At 43.0% G+C, this 15,574-nt stretch overlaps 1 protein-coding gene across 5 annotated transcripts in view; it reads left to right on the forward strand.

Annotated features, from left to right (window-relative positions):
- Positions 1–15,574, forward strand: part of TENM4 (teneurin transmembrane protein 4) — a 780,788-nt gene that overhangs the window by 700,899 nt on the left and 64,315 nt on the right. For all 5 annotated transcript variants that reach the window (XM_077113447.1, XM_077113449.1, XM_077113448.1 and 2 more), the window contains 4 exons: positions 488–749; positions 3,414–3,681; positions 6,042–6,185; positions 9,726–9,975. In XM_077113447.1, the coding sequence (XP_076969562.1) occupies positions 488–749; positions 3,414–3,681; positions 6,042–6,185; positions 9,726–9,975 (924 nt within the window). The remainder of the gene's footprint in view (positions 1–487; positions 750–3,413; positions 3,682–6,041; positions 6,186–9,725; positions 9,976–15,574) is intronic.

Below are 15,574 nucleotides of genomic sequence, written 5' to 3' on the forward strand. Positions count from 1 at the left end.
AGAGGTTAAGTGACATATCCAAGATCAAGCAGTTGTTCAGGGCAGAACCAAAACAAAGCCTAGGGTTTTAACCCCTGGGTCTGGTCTTACTCTGCTGTAATCCTTCTGTCTTGTTACTGGACATCAGCTCTAACAAAGTTAAGAGTTCTTAAGTACCAGGAGCACCAGAGCAGAGGATTCATTGGCTGTCCTGTGTCCTGGCAAATGGCTCTCCATAACAGTATTTATTAATTTGGTTTCAGCAAATTCTTTCTGATGAATCATTTTCCAATTTATGCTTTCTGGAAGCTATTTCACTGTTTATGGCCACAGTCAAGTCCTTTAGGTTTTTAAAGTCTCCCTCAACAAATCCTCAGATCCTCTGGTGTAATTGTCTCCCGTTTCTCTGTCCCTCTGTCTCCTCTTCCTACTCCTCTTCCTTCTCCTTTGTCCCCTGTTTTCCCTGCTCCCCCATCTCCTCTCTTTCTCACCCTCCCCTCCCAAACAGCTTTGACTTGGTCACCAATGGCGGCATCTCCATCGTCCTGCGATTCGAGCGGGCACCTTTCATCACTCAGGAGCACACCCTCTGGCTGCCGTGGGATCGCTTCTTCGTCATGGAAACCGTCATCATGCGACACGAGGAAAATGAGATTCCCAGCTGTGACCTGAGTAACTTTGCCCGCCCCAACCCTGTCGTCTCTCCATCCCCGCTGACATCCTTTGCCAGTTCCTGTGCAGAGAAAGGCCCCATCGTTCCAGAAATTCAGGTACTCTGCTTTGTTAACTGCAGTTCTCCATGCTTTTATTCCATGCAGCAGTGGAGGATGCTCTCAAGAGGCAGGGGAGAGAGTAAATGCACAGAAAGTAAACTTTTGGGGGTTCTGGTCAGACCCCCTCACCCTGCCATGCAGAATCTAGCTACTAAACCCCACAGCAGCCAAGGGGTCAGGAAACAAGGGCCACCTTCTTACAAACTCAGAATACTTGAACACCCTTAAATTGCCTGGTGCACATCAACATATAATAAATTCCCTATCCATTTCCACTCTAGCATCCAATTCACTTCCACTTTCCTTTCCCAACCTCTAATGTCCCCTCTCATTGTTTTTCCTAAAAATATTTATAATGGCAGGCCCTCATAAGAGGAATAAGCCACAGGGTTCCAAATAGTGAGCACATAATAAAGATTAAATGTCTGGCACGTAGTAAGTGCTCAGTAACTTTTAGATCATTATTACTATTATTATTATTATTAAGATTATTTTACACATGCTGCCTTCATACCAATTTAGGATTGCTTTGGCTTTTATCTATACACACAGTGATTTACTTAATTATTATTAAAGAGAAGTAATTGGAAAAGATGCATTTTAATCTGATGGAAATCAAGGTAGATGCTTTGCCTGATTAAGTTCAGTCATGCTGGATTTGCTCTTCCAGTTCCCAGCCCTGTTGCTAACGGCAGAAACCAAGGCCTGGGGAAGAGAAGAGATGTCAGTGCAGAAGCCCGAGGAAAAGCCCCAGGAATCTGACCTACCTAATGAGAACTCTGGCAATGTGCTTGTTAATGGATCTCGGAGCTAGTGAAGCAGGGAATTTGGGCATCACTGTGTATATATTTTCATGCCTGGCTAAGCAAACACATTTTTCATGTGTGCCCTATTGAGTTGCTTCATGCAACAGCCCACAAGAACAAAATACAATGATTTTGAAATTTTCACTGGACCCACAGGTTGAAACCTCACTGCTTTTCAGAGATTCAGCACTTGTCTCCTGTCTCAACTACCAGGCTGACCTTTCCTATGAGATGGTTGTCAGCGGAGACAAAGCTAGCGGTAGAAAATTAATTTGTTACTCAACCCTGGCTCAGCTCCAGCTGGACACTTTTTCCAGGCGTAGGGACTTTGGAACAAATGAGGCGAAAGGTCCCACCCTCTTTACAGTGCTCTCTGGGCTGGGAGGCCAGAAGTCCGTTTGGATCACAAGCCTTGCTTATTACCGGACTCGTGAAATACATAAAAACAAACCCTGTGTTTCCCCAGTCCTGTCATCGCTTAGCCTTTGCAAGTACTAGGAGATGTAAATTTAAAAAGGTACATTAAAAAAGGTAAATATTTATGAGAGCATCAGGATGGCCCTTCACCCCTGCCTGTGATTCATCAGGGTAGAGCCCTGCTCTGCCCAGAATTTGTAATCTGTAACTAGAAAGATCACTTTGGTTTAAGCCCAATCCCTAAAATTTTCTGTGTTCAAGAAAATGGGTCAGGGATGGGGCCTTACACCCATCTATAAAATGGACAGAATGAAAAAGACTTTTCTTTATATAGGCCTGGTTCCACTGTGAATGTGAGGATAGATAGGAACTGTCCTTTTAATGGATACGTTAGCCTCCAAACGTTGATCTAACGTCCCTTCTTGAAACAGAGCCCAGAGCATCAAGCTGATAAAAGTTTTCTGGTTTTAGCATGTACCTAAGCATCCTGGCATTAATTTAAAATTTCCTGCTTGGAACTGAGCCCACTGCTCCCAGTAGAAAAACTGCTGCCTTTCCGATTGCTCTGTTCATTTAACATGGTACTGGAGCTAGGGAGCCAGTGTGCAAGGGACACCAAAGAGCCAATTCAGCAGCTTTTCTATAGATGAACTGGGGCATTAACCACAGATCCTTGGCAGACTGTGCTCTCAACTCTGCATAATTATTTGTTTTTTCAACGTCTCATAGTCTGCATTTACTTTCCTCAAGGAAAGCCATTTGAAACAAATTTTACTGTAGGGAAGTTTTGAGAGAGAAATAATAATTCTTGCTTGGACACATGTCCACATTAGCCTGGAGAAAGGTCCTTCTTCATTGTACCTTCTACTGCCAGCACCACCACGACCATCAGCAGCAGCACCACCACCACCTAAGAACATTTGTTGAGGACGTGTTTTATGTACTGGGCAGTTTAGATTTGTGACCTCAGTCCTCTGAGACTCAGTGGTTATATAACCATGCTAAGATAACATAGCTAGTAAATGAAAGGCCACATTATGCTGAGTAATTTACACGCATTATCATATATAGTCCTCTCAATAATGCACTGAAGCCACTACTATCATCCCTGTTGTACGGGCGAAGAAACTGAAGCTCAGTAAGGTGACAGCTGGGGTTGGACCACATGAGAAGTCCTTGGAAATCGAATCTTCTGACATATGTTTTCCTCCTCCTTCCCCCTCCCTTTTCTCCCTTTTTCCTTTCTCTTCTTCTTCTTCTTCACCCTCTCTTTCCCCCTCTTCTTTCTCCTCTTCCTCTTCCTCCTCTTCTCTCCCCTCCTCCACCTCAGCTTACTCCTTTTGCCTCTTGAACACCCAGAGTCCTTGGGGCTGTGGCCATCTTCCCTGTCAGTTGGGTAATTTTATGGCTGTCACTGTCATCTCTCTCTGCCCTCTAGGCTTTGCAAGAGGAGATTATGATCTCTGGCTGCAAGATGAGGCTGAGCTACTTGAGCAGCCGTACCCCTGGCTACAAATCTGTCCTGAGAATCAGCCTCACCCACCCCACCATCCCCTTCAACCTCATGAAGGTCCATCTAATGGTGGCGGTTGAGGGCCGCCTCTTCAGGAAGTGGTTTGCTGCAGCCCCAGACCTGTCCTATTATTTCATCTGGGACAAGACAGATGTCTACAACCAGAAGGTGTATGGGCTGTCAGAAGCCTTCGGTAAGCTTTCCAGCCACAAGATTGTAGTAGGACTCAGCACTGTCCTCAGAGAGAGAATAACATATGGCGGCAGGGAGCTCCTTTTCACCTCCCTGGCTCCCTCCTTTTCCCTTCCTCTTCTCAGATCAAATATATCCGAGGCTTAGTTGGCCTTCAGGAACTCTCAGTGACCATTCATAACCTAAAAGAATTTATTTGAAGACCAGAATGTGGAAAACCCGACCATTAAAAAAAAACCAGAAAGAAAGAAAAAAAAAACCAGAAACGACCTTGGAAGGCCCAGTGATGGTGCGTGATGGGTGAAAAGTGACTGTGGTAGGACCACGTTGGCATTGCCCTGCCTCCCTCACAGCTGCCGTGCCTGAACCTACCCATTCACATGTGGGAACCTGGAGCTCCTGAGTTTCTTCAGTTTATTGAGATGCAGGAGCTAAGATTCTTCCTTCAACAGAAATGCTTTTTGACCTTTCTATCACATTTCCAATGAGAGAGGTTGTCTTTTTGTTGTGCAGTTGCTGCCTTTTTTTAAAGCTGAGGCAGTGGTCACAACCTTACCTTTAGTCCCAGCCTCACTCAGACCTTGGACTTCCAGGGGCTGGGTGTGCTCATTTCAGCTTCAGGATTGGAGCAGGGTCCGAGGAAAGGTCCAGAGCTGGACTATTAGCAGTCCTAACCCCTGCAGAACTAATCCTCCAAGCAACTGAGAGTAACATCCCAGAATCCCTTCCCATCTTGAATCCTCCTCCATTTTCAGTCCCTTTCTAGATTCCTCAAAAGGCAGAATGAGGACACAAAGTAATGTGGTAACCAAAAAAAATTAAAAAGAAAAGAAAGAAAAAATAACCATTGTGCACCTGCTCCCCTGTGCCCTGTACATTAATATCTTAGTTAATCCTCACAGGTCAGACATTGTTATCCCCAAAATTTTCATGAAGAAGCTGAGGCCCAGAGAGGTAAAGGGACTTCCAAAGGATTCCTCAGTAGGAAGAACAGGGCTGGATTTATCCCAGATCTTCCCTGTGGGTTGCAGCCCCAGTCTAAGCTACAGGGCACATCAAAAGCTAAGGTGCCATCTCCCCACTGTTCAGTGTTGTGAAGTCACTTCTATCGCCTTAAAAATAGAAAATGAAGGCTTGTAACTTCTTCAGAAGAAATGAGCCCATTTAGTGCCCACTGATTAGTTAAATAGGCAAGTCCTTCCACTATGAGACGTGAAGCACTGAGGTTCATCTTTCTGAGACCACAGATGGCCAGGGGAGACATGGTAGTTGCTCAGGGTCTCGTGATACTGGGGAAGATGTAACAGAGACATTTTCCAGAAACATTTTCCTCCCATAGGTGGTCAGCAAGCTTTTATGGCACCTACAAGAAGCTTTAAGGCACCACCCAATGGTTAAATCTTGTCTTGAGCCTGGAGTCAGATATTGCCCACTGGAACGTCGTGCCTACAGAGAAAGAGACATTGCAGAAATAGCATTCCGGTCACCGTTGTGCCTTTCCATAGGTCAGGTGCAGTTCTGTTTACAAAGCCCAGTCTCAGGCAGCCTGCCATGTTTGCCTTCATCCCAGTGACCTTCTGAGGAGGCCTTGATTTGTGAAACAAAAGTGAAACTGGAGAATTTTCAAGCTTTGAGTCTTCAAAGCTTTAAAAGTATGCCAACTGAACTCCTTTTCCATATATTCATTATAAATTATTTTAAATGTTTCTTCTTTGTAAAAATAATACCATGCTCATTAATAAAAATTTGAGAAATGAACAAAAAATAGAATAAGGTCATATATGTTTCTGTAAACAAATATAACCATTTATGAACATTTTCATTTATTTTCCTTTTTCATACATAGTCTTTTTAACACAGATATAATGCTATATATAACAGTCTTTTCAATTTAATATTACTCCATAAGCACATGCTCTAGGTAGCCTTAATTTCCAGGTGCTGCATAACATTCCTGGAGTGCTGGAGTGCATACACTCTGGTTTGCTCAACCTATCACCCCTTTTGAACCTTTAGATTATTTCCAATTTTCCACTGTAATAAATAATGCTGCTGTAAAGACTTTTGTGCACCAAGACTCTTCTGTACTAAAGATTATTTCCCTGGAATAGATATACCTGTGCCCTTTCTAGCATTTAGTACATTTGTTTAACTTTTCTTAATAACGTACAATTGCTTTTCAAAAATGGGATATTAAAGCTCTGCATCTGTGGTTTAGTGTTTCACACAGGCCTGGTTCCCAATTAGAAACACAATCCCCTTTTTCCTCCTCCACAAAAACCAGGCAAGGGGCAAATTGGTCTAACGGCCAAAGGAGAGGCTTTGCTCACCTGTGCACCTTGCTCCTTTTGTTACCTGCAGTTTCCGTGGGTTACGAGTATGAATCCTGTCCAGATCTGATCCTGTGGGAAAAGAGAACAGCCGTGTTGCAGGGCTATGAAATTGATGCTTCCAAGCTTGGAGGATGGAGCCTGGACAAACATCATGCCCTCAACATCCAAAGTGGTAAGTGGCTTAATAGAATTCCTTGAGCCTGGCCAGCAATGTGACCCCTTGTCTCATGTCCCTTATGCCCCGCCGAACAAAAAGCATGCGCTTCAAATTATACAGGCTTATGTGTGATCAGTCAGTCAGAAACGTCAGTCAACAAACATTCCTTGGATATCTGCTCTGTGCCTGTCACTGTGCTAGGCAGTGGAGATGTGAAAATGCAAGGCCTTAAGAGTTCACACTCTGGACAGAGACAAATGCATACCAGGCATTTTCAATGCTGGGAAGCATGAAACACTTTGAGGGCATGGAAGAGGCACACACTTCACTCAGGCAGGTTGTCCCTTGGTGAGAATTGCTGAACTGAGTCTCAAAGGGTCCAAGGGATTAGCCCTGTGTATAAAGTAGGAAGAAAATAATAGGCAGAGGGCACAGCTTGCACCAAAGCACTGATACCTAAAAAAAAGAGTAATTAAAGAGAGGGTTTATTGTGGCTGGAGCAAGGGGTGAAATGAAGGGAATAGCAAAAGCCAAAGCTGGGAGCTTGGTGAGCTAGATCCCAAATAAGAAGATTAGGACTTTGATTTCATCCGTGGGCAAACACGGAGCCTCTGAAAAGTTTAGTGCATGCGAGATGGTGACAACAAGATCAGATTTTCATTTTTGAAAGCTTGCTCTGACCATGATCTGAGATGAGGACTGCTAAACATGGTAACTAAGTCAAAAATCTCTGTATAATGTATAGTTGCATTGAAACACAGTATGTTTGGGGCAGGCGGGGCAGCAATATTGACAGGCTAGTTCTAAAATTTATGATAGAATAAAGATATGTAACTAACTAAGAGAGTCTTTAAATAAGAGCAAAGAAGAGAGACTGCCAGATACTAAGATATCTTCAACAAACCATAATAAATAAAACTGTATGGCGCTGGCACAAGACTAAATCAATAGAATCCACAGGACAGTTCACGGAGTCCAGAAACTGACCAGTAAGCATTTAATTAGAATTAGGTTTGGCCAAGAATGTAGAAAAGCCAAAATAATAGAGTTGCAAACAAGTCAGTGGTAGGTACATTTCTCATTCATTCACTCACCTGGTAGTAGTTAATCCAGGGCTGGTTTAGCACTCTGCAGGGTCAGAACCCAGAATCCTCCTCTCTGTCCTGGGAACCTCTGAGTAGCTGCATAACTTGCTCTACACTGGGAACTTCCATTTCCAGAATAGAACATTCCATTCCCAGTTGAAGTTGCTCTACTCTGGGAACCTCCATTTCCAAGGTCATGGTCCAAGGTGGCTGCTTCAGCTTCAGCCTTCACACCCTCTTTCCAGGCAGCAATAAGAGGAAAAGTAAGCCTCTTCCCTTATAATCATACCTCCCATCACTTTCTCATATCTATAACCTATCTGCCATTGGTCAGAACTTAGCCATGTGCCAGATGTAGCTGGACATCGGACTGGGAATATAGTCTGTTACAGGGAATCACATGCCCAGCTAAACATCAGGAGTATGTTACTACAGAATAAGGAAAGGAAGGATAGAATGTATAGCCATGGTTAACTACAAGTTTCTGCCACAGACCATATGTGCATAGAAGTTTGGTATATGATAGATGTAGCATCACTTACCATTGGAGAATGGATGGGTATTTTAGAATTGGAGTTGGAAAAATTGGTTTAATGTGAAGAAAAATAAAATTATATCCCCACTTCATACTGAATACAAAATAAATAAAACATTTGATTTAAGATACAAATGTGAAAGATAACACTTTAAAATTAATAGAATATATTCCTGCCAACCCTAAAGAACACCTAGGACTTTATCTGAGAGTCTACAAAAGTTCCATGCACTGTGATTACTTTCCAGAAACTTACAACCTCCAGGTGGGTTCCTAGGCCAGACAAGTCGTGCAATCCAGAGGGGCCTACTTCTCCAGAATATCAAGTAGTTACATCCCCCATCCCATATTATCGCCAGCCCTTTCCAACAACAACAACAAAAAAACTAGACTGGGCATAGCCAAAATACCTATAAAGTTTGGGAGAAAGATCAAAGGAGGAGGTGGAGTTAAACAGAGAATATAAGATTTAACAAATGAGTGTGATTGGTGAATAATTATATTAATATTTCTTCTAGTCTCCAGTGTTTTGGAACAACTAGAAGAGAAAACCTAAAATTATGGAACTGTAACTGTAACCCATACCAAACTCTGCAGTCTGTTCTATAACTAATTTTTGTGATGTGCCTTGAAATTTATTGCTTTTTTGTATATATGTTATTTTTCATAATAAAAAACGCAAGATCTTTAAAAAGTCAGTAACTGTTGAAGACATATTTAGTTGACAGTTCCTTATACAATATAGCAAAATAAAATAAATTATTAGTAAATATCGGGATGAATAAAACACTGATTTCTAAACTTGGAAGAAATAATAGAAGAAACCATAAAGAAATCTCCAGTATTTCATATGGATTTTAAAAACTAAAACATTTAATAAACTGGGAAGTAGTTTAAAAAAATAAAGTTAAATTTAATTAATATAATAAAATATAAGAGAATATGTTTATGATCTCAAGAAAAGATTTCCTAAAAAGCAGTACAAACCTTAAAGTGGAAAAATGATTGATTAGACTACATAAAAATTAAAGATACCTGTCCAATAAAGTACAGCTTTGACAAAATCTCCAAGGTTAAAAGCCTTGGAGTCTTGTGACAGATAAAAACCAAAAGTTCACTCAGACTTCAATATGGAGAAGTGATTGGAAGGGGTGAGGTGGGAGGCTGGGGGTCCAGTTTTAAGGCTGTGTCAATATTGCAGGAGAAAAAGAATGATTAGACCCTGAAAAGAAACAGTATGGGTATGGGAGGAATCTTAAAAGCCATTGAGGTCAATCCCCTCATTTTGTTGGTGAGAAAACTGAGGTCCAAGCGTAATTACTAGAGACCTACGCAAGTTTCAGGATCAGCCAATTGGTAGCAAAACCAGATAAAAACCCAGGTCTCTTGACCCTATCTTGGTGAGAAGAGATTGTGAATTTCATGCATTCATTTCTATAATCAATTATTGATGTCTACTCTCTCTCAAATCTGTGCTACACACTGGGGATACAAAAATGAAAAAGACTTGGCTTCCATACATTTAATGATGTCAATCTAAAGAGAAAAATAAATAAAGAGTTCATGCTGCAACGAGATATGGACTAGGTACATGAGATATGTACAACCTATTTGAGAGGGAATGCAACTTAATAGTTAAGACCCAAACACAAAGCTCTCCCATTTATCATCTGCATGACCTTGGGTAAGCTACCTTACATGTTCCCCTTTGTTAGATTAGGGAAAATAATAGTATCTTTCTTACACAATTGTGAGAATTAAATATGACCTGTTCAGCTAGTTGGGTTTCATTATGGAGGTAAGGTGTAGCCTTGGGGGTGAATCTGGAAAATGGTAGGCAGACGTCTTACAAAATCAAGGTAACTGTGGTTGGCTACAGGAGAAGAGACCTATTTCCTGCTGCGCAGGTGATTCAGTTCTCTGTCCTCGTCTCAGGCATCCTGCACAAAGGCAATGGGGAGAACCAGTTTGTGTCCCAGCAGCCACCTGTCATCGGGAGCATCATGGGCAATGGGCGCCGGAGAAGCATCTCCTGCCCCAGCTGCAACGGCCTTGCTGATGGAAACAAACTCCTAGCCCCTGTGGCCCTCACCTGTGGCTCTGATGGGAGCCTCTATGTGGGTGATTTCAACTACATCCGAAGGATCTTCCCCTCTGGGAATGTCACCAACATCCTGGAATTGAGGTATGTAAGGTGATGCCTTCTTCATAGTTCCTAAAAATGCCCCTTTGTCATCCTGTGTACCCAACTGGCATTGCTCACTGGGCCCAGAGAAGTGGGACAGGACAGAGCCTCACCTTCAGGCTCTGAGACTTTTCACTTCCCAGTTCACAGTCTAAGGCAAAAGCATAGAGCTCTGGGAGAGCAGGTGCTGCTTCCCACAGTGCACTGCAATGAAGACAAGGCACTCTTGGGACAGGGAGATGTCCTTGGTGCCCAGATCATGAGGAAGCTGCTGGCAGCCAAGAATTAGACTCCCTGGAAGCTGTTGACTCTTCTTTTTGTTTCCTAGCCCCAACTGATTAGAATTAGTCATATAAACCTTTTTATAAGGACAAAGGATAGCATGATGGGACATGGCAGTGTTAACCAAGTTTGGCTTTGTTACTTTAGCATTCATCAAAGTTAGGAGCAGTTCCTTCAGCTGACCAGTACTAAGATAAGGCCCACAAACTCAAATCAGGCAGCACCTCTCTCGTCCTAGATGCTGCAGAGGCAGCTGAAGTCAGATTTTCACACCCCATCCTGATCACGAGTGACTGCAGCACAGCCTGAACTGTTGGATGTTCTCTGTGCCTCTAGATCTTTCTAGAAGTGGAGCACTGTCATGGGCTGGATTCTTGGATTATGGAGAAGCTATGATTTTGAGACCGGGGACCCCTCCACTGTCCCTTTCAGGAGAAATTGTACCAAGTTCCTTCATAACTATTGTAGGGAATGAAATCCGCCCATCTCCTTGACTGGGAACCGTCTGATCAGGACAGGCCCTTGAGCTGGAAAGCCTTCCTCCAACACAGGCAGGGGAAAGGGGAACTCATTCTTGTTGAGCTCCTCCTATTTGCCAAGTACAACAGTTCAGCAAGATATTTAGTATTATCCCTCTTTGATAAATGAGGAAAAGAAAGTTCAGGGAATTTAAAGAAGGTGCTCAAGATCCAGCTTCTAAAAAGTGAACCCAGATCCAGGACACCATTACACAGCTCTTTGACCAAAGAATTGCCACATGGCCCTGTGAACGGCTACTTTAATTTGATGCTTTAAGTTACTCCCTGGAAGTAAGTGGATGCTGAAGGAATCTCACTCTGCAGTGCATGCACCTGCAAAAGGACAGTAAGGCTTCTGGCTGGCCAGCAGCCATCAGGGCCCTAAAGAGAAGAGTGTTCATATTCCCCACACACAGGACAAAGAAGGAAGAGGTCTTTGGCCATGAGACGAGTCAGAAGCTCATATGCTGCAGAACCTTAGGAATTCAGATATCAGGCTAAATGATTCTCCCACCGCTGATGAGATGGCCTCTGCCTTTCTTCCCTCTCTCTTGAGTTCTACTGGCACAGACATCTGTGAAGGAGGGAGGAGCCCTTGAATGTATTAGCTTCAATCAGCTGCTCATACAGTATTTCCACCTCTCATACTCTCATACTAGCAAGTCAGCTCACCTTAGCAGAGAAGCTGTATATACTGAATTAGTAACTTAACCTCTGTGGGCTTCATCTTTCAAACAAGAGATCCCATTTTCCCTGCCTCCTCCCCACAACTGTTTGGGAGTTCATATGAGTCAGTGGTTAGGAAAGGGAGGATCAAATGAAATTTGGAAAGAAAAAACAAATATATCAATATAATAACATGTGGATATATTTCCTTCCAGTTATTTTTCCACCTGCGTCTATGCCACTCCTCCCTTCTAATTATAGTATGTCTCCAATTTTATATCTTGTTGTGAGTAGGTTCTTGTTGGACCACTCACAATTTGATAAGTCTTTGCAAGACAGTGTGTATGTGGACAGAGAGACAGAGCACTGCACAGGTGCACCTCTAAGTATGTGTCTCAGCACAGTGGGAAGACCCGACTGTTCCAGTCTCTGTCTTAGTCCTCGTTAAAGCAGCAGAATGTGTCAGCTGAAGTCAGCAGTAGTGGTACAGGTGAAACTATGCCTCTTCTGTGATATGTAGCTACTTGTAAGTGAGCTCACTGACAAGTAATATCCAATATAAAATATATCAGTGTCATAGCTGCTAAGTCTTTATTTATTATAGTATTGCACAATACCATTGCTGTCAAGTTTTCAGGCTGCTAATAATGCTTCTAACCCCGCTGCTAACACCTCATTCTTTCTTCTATTCCCTGCTCTCCTGTCTTCTGTCAGAAATAAAGATTTCAGACATAGGTAAGCCAACCAGTGGAGAATTTCCTGTCTCTCCCCTGCCTTGTTGCATGTTATATGGTAAGCTGCACGTGTCAATTTCAGCAGGCTCAATGGCAAATGAATTCTGGATGATTGGAACTGATTGGGAGTAATCAGTTGGAATGAGAGGAAGTCATTAATAATGGTGGGGAGGGGTGAGAAGAGCCAGAACTCCCTTTAATCTGTAGCAAAGTGAGGTAGTTAGAGTGGCAGTCTTAGATAGACAGACTGAAGTAATAGGGAACATTTTTTTTTAAACCGTAAACCTTACCACAGTGTTTTGAATACCAGTCTGTTTTCCCCAGAATAAATGAGGACATCATCCTGACTGTGTTGAGTGACTTTGATGGTTATAATAGGAAGTCCTGAGAACATTCCAACCAGGCACTGAATCTGGAAGAAGGCAGATTTCAGATTTACACTGCTGCACGTCCCAGGGGCCTCAGCTAGGATGCCAGTGACTGTACAGAAGATTTGCCAACAAGGACAGAGTGGGAGAGGATGTTCAGACCACAAGGACTGCCAAAGGAGAGCAGTACCCAAATAGGAGCCTTGCCACAGAGTACCTACATCATGTAGATGCACAGTGAAACCTGAGTAAAGAGCAGGGCTGGTTAGACACACGAAAAGAAATGTATTTCTGTCAGCATCACCTGTCACTGAGGCACTGATCTGACCAGTCATCTTAGAGGCCCCCAGCCTCACACACATCTAGGTGATCTGAAAAGGAGCCAGGGGCTGGTACAGCTGTGGCTTGACTGCCAATGAGGTGGCTCTCAGTTATCCGTTTGTGATTCAGATCCAAGTGGCATATGGGGCAGATGCCAAGTTGGTATAAAGTCTTTGGACTATTGAAAGAGTCATACCCCAAATCCGATGATGGTTATATCTATATCTATATAATTAGATATAATATTAATGTAAAAACCATGTATATTATTTTAAGATAATAGTAATTAACGTATATAAAGCATTTACCATGTAGCAGAAAGGGGTTAAGCAATTTACATGGATTGTAGCATTTCATCCCCAAACCAGCCTGGGAGGCTGGTACCCATGTTGCATCCAATTTACAGATGCAAAACTGAGGCTTCCCAATTGTGTGACCCTGAAAAAAATTAATTTACCTTTCTGAGCTTTAGTCTCTAACTTGCGATTATTAAATCTCTCTTGGAGAGTTATTGTAAGGGTTACAGAGGATATTTGTAAGATGCCTAGCCTTTTCAGCGAACAACTAGGGCAGCAGATATTCATTCATCTCTTCATGCATTTGTAAATGTAGCATACCTTTTTGGAGCACTTACCCTACACCAGACCCAGTGCTGGGCACCGTGGACTCCAAGTTGGTCCCTGCCCTTGAAAAGTTCAGGGTTTCCTTGCATAGACAGACAGCACAACAGAGAAGTGCCTAAGGTACTACAAGTACTAAAATCTGTTCAGAGACCAGTGGGAACACAGAGAAGGGAGTGGCCAGTTCCACCAGTGGGAAGAAGCAGGGGCCAGGAATGGTATTACAGATGAGGGAGACTCAAGCTCATTCCCAGGAGCTGAGCAGGTGCTCCCAGGTGAATAGGCTAGTGGCGTTTTCTAGGCCCTGAGAAGCAGTGTTGGGAAGCAGGAAGAGCACAGGCTTTTAAGTCAAGCACGACTGAGTTGGCCCTGCTCGTGTCATTTCATCTTGCGCAGTTTCAGTTTTTTAAAATGTAAAAGGAAGTACCCACTTTCTGATAGTCATGAGGAAAGTGAGGTAATGAATGCCTAGAGCTAGCACAGCATCTGGGATGGAAGAAGCCAGTGTAGTCTTCTCTGCAACTCTGTTCTGCATCTGGGGCTGCTGCAGCTCTGGGGGGGTACAAGTGGGAGTCACCCATGCGGGTGCTGCCCCCAGGACTGTGCAGCATGAGGAAGACTTGAGTTAAAGAGTGTCCAAGAGATCTGCAAACTGGTGGTTGAGATGTTTGATTTCATTTGAGCTTTACAACAAGCCTGTGAGCAAAGCAGAGTGGGAGTTAATCATTTGATAGGTCAAGGACTTAAGACTTTGAGCAATTTCAATGACTTGTCCAAAATTATCGCCCACACCTTCTAAGTGCCATTGCTCTTTCCCCCTACCCTTAACTGACCACCAGACCTAACATTTGTTCTCAGGCACAAAAGACGTGCCTCTGCTCTTGTGGACTCTCCAGAATATCACCCTCATCTGGAGTTCACCAATCTGAGAAACTCCACTTGAGTGACACTTCTCTCAAGCAGTGCAAGAAGACCTGAGCTGGAAATTCAGGGGGCTAATCAAAATAGACAGCCCACCACCACCACCACCACCACCACCATATTCCCTCAGGGACCCATTTTTCACCAAGGTGAATAGCCCCAGTTTATCATGAGTGATGGGCAGAGAAATGAAATAACCACCCCTGCTTCACCCCTGTCACCAGGAAAGCAGAAAGAGCAAGAGTGCCTCAGCATTTCAGAGCAGAATCTGAGGGGTCTGCATTTTATTTATCCAGAATTGGTGTCATCTAGGAAGATTACATCTGCACTGCATTATAGGGTATAACTGGGGACATATCAAGGTAAACAGGATATCTTTCCTTTTATTGCCCTGCAGAAGATAAATAAAAGAAAAACTAAGTAATTCAATGAAAATCCTATTTAAAACATTTTAAAATGGAGATGCCATCTATTTTTTTAAAAGTACCTACTATGGGCTAGAAGACACCCAGTGAACATCAGAAATTCAAGGATGAATAAGATCCAGTCTCTTCCCTTCAAGTGTTGGCAGTCTTGTTTGGAAGACAGACACATAAATAAATAGCCACAGCATTGTGTTAGGTATTCTGAAATCCAGATGTGAACAAGCAGCTCTCAGAGCACAGAGAAGAAACTTCAGAGAAAGTTTGCCAGAAAAAGTACCATTTGAGCCGAGACCTAAAGAAGGAGTAGAAGTTTGGCAGGCTGAAAGAGGAAGAGGTGGATCATCCACGGAGCAGGAGCAGCGTGTATAAAGAGGCATGAAGGTACATTTGACGGACAAGTTGTTCAGTTTTGCCAGAATATAAAGAATCTGTGGGGAAATGGCTAGAAAAGTAATAGGAAAGATAGAGAACGTCAGAGCATGAAGGACCTTGTGTGCTGCTAGGCTAGGGAATCTGAATTTATTCTTTAAGAAATGGGGTGGGGTAACCTAGAAGGGAGAGCATTGAGATGACACCTTGGTATTTAGGTTGGATCAGTGGGATGAATGGCTTGGAGAAGACTTAGGCTGCAGGCAGAGACCTTTTATCTGAGCAGGAATATTAGGGCTAATACAGTAGGATTAGGGCTAAAGAGGAAGGATAGTTGGGCAATTAAAGATAATCATGGTGTTTAGTTGAATTCAG

This window comes from Tamandua tetradactyla, chromosome 8, assembly GCF_023851605.1.
Source record: "Tamandua tetradactyla isolate mTamTet1 chromosome 8, mTamTet1.pri, whole genome shotgun sequence".
Classification (NCBI taxonomy): Eukaryota; Metazoa; Chordata; class Mammalia; order Pilosa; family Myrmecophagidae; genus Tamandua; species Tamandua tetradactyla.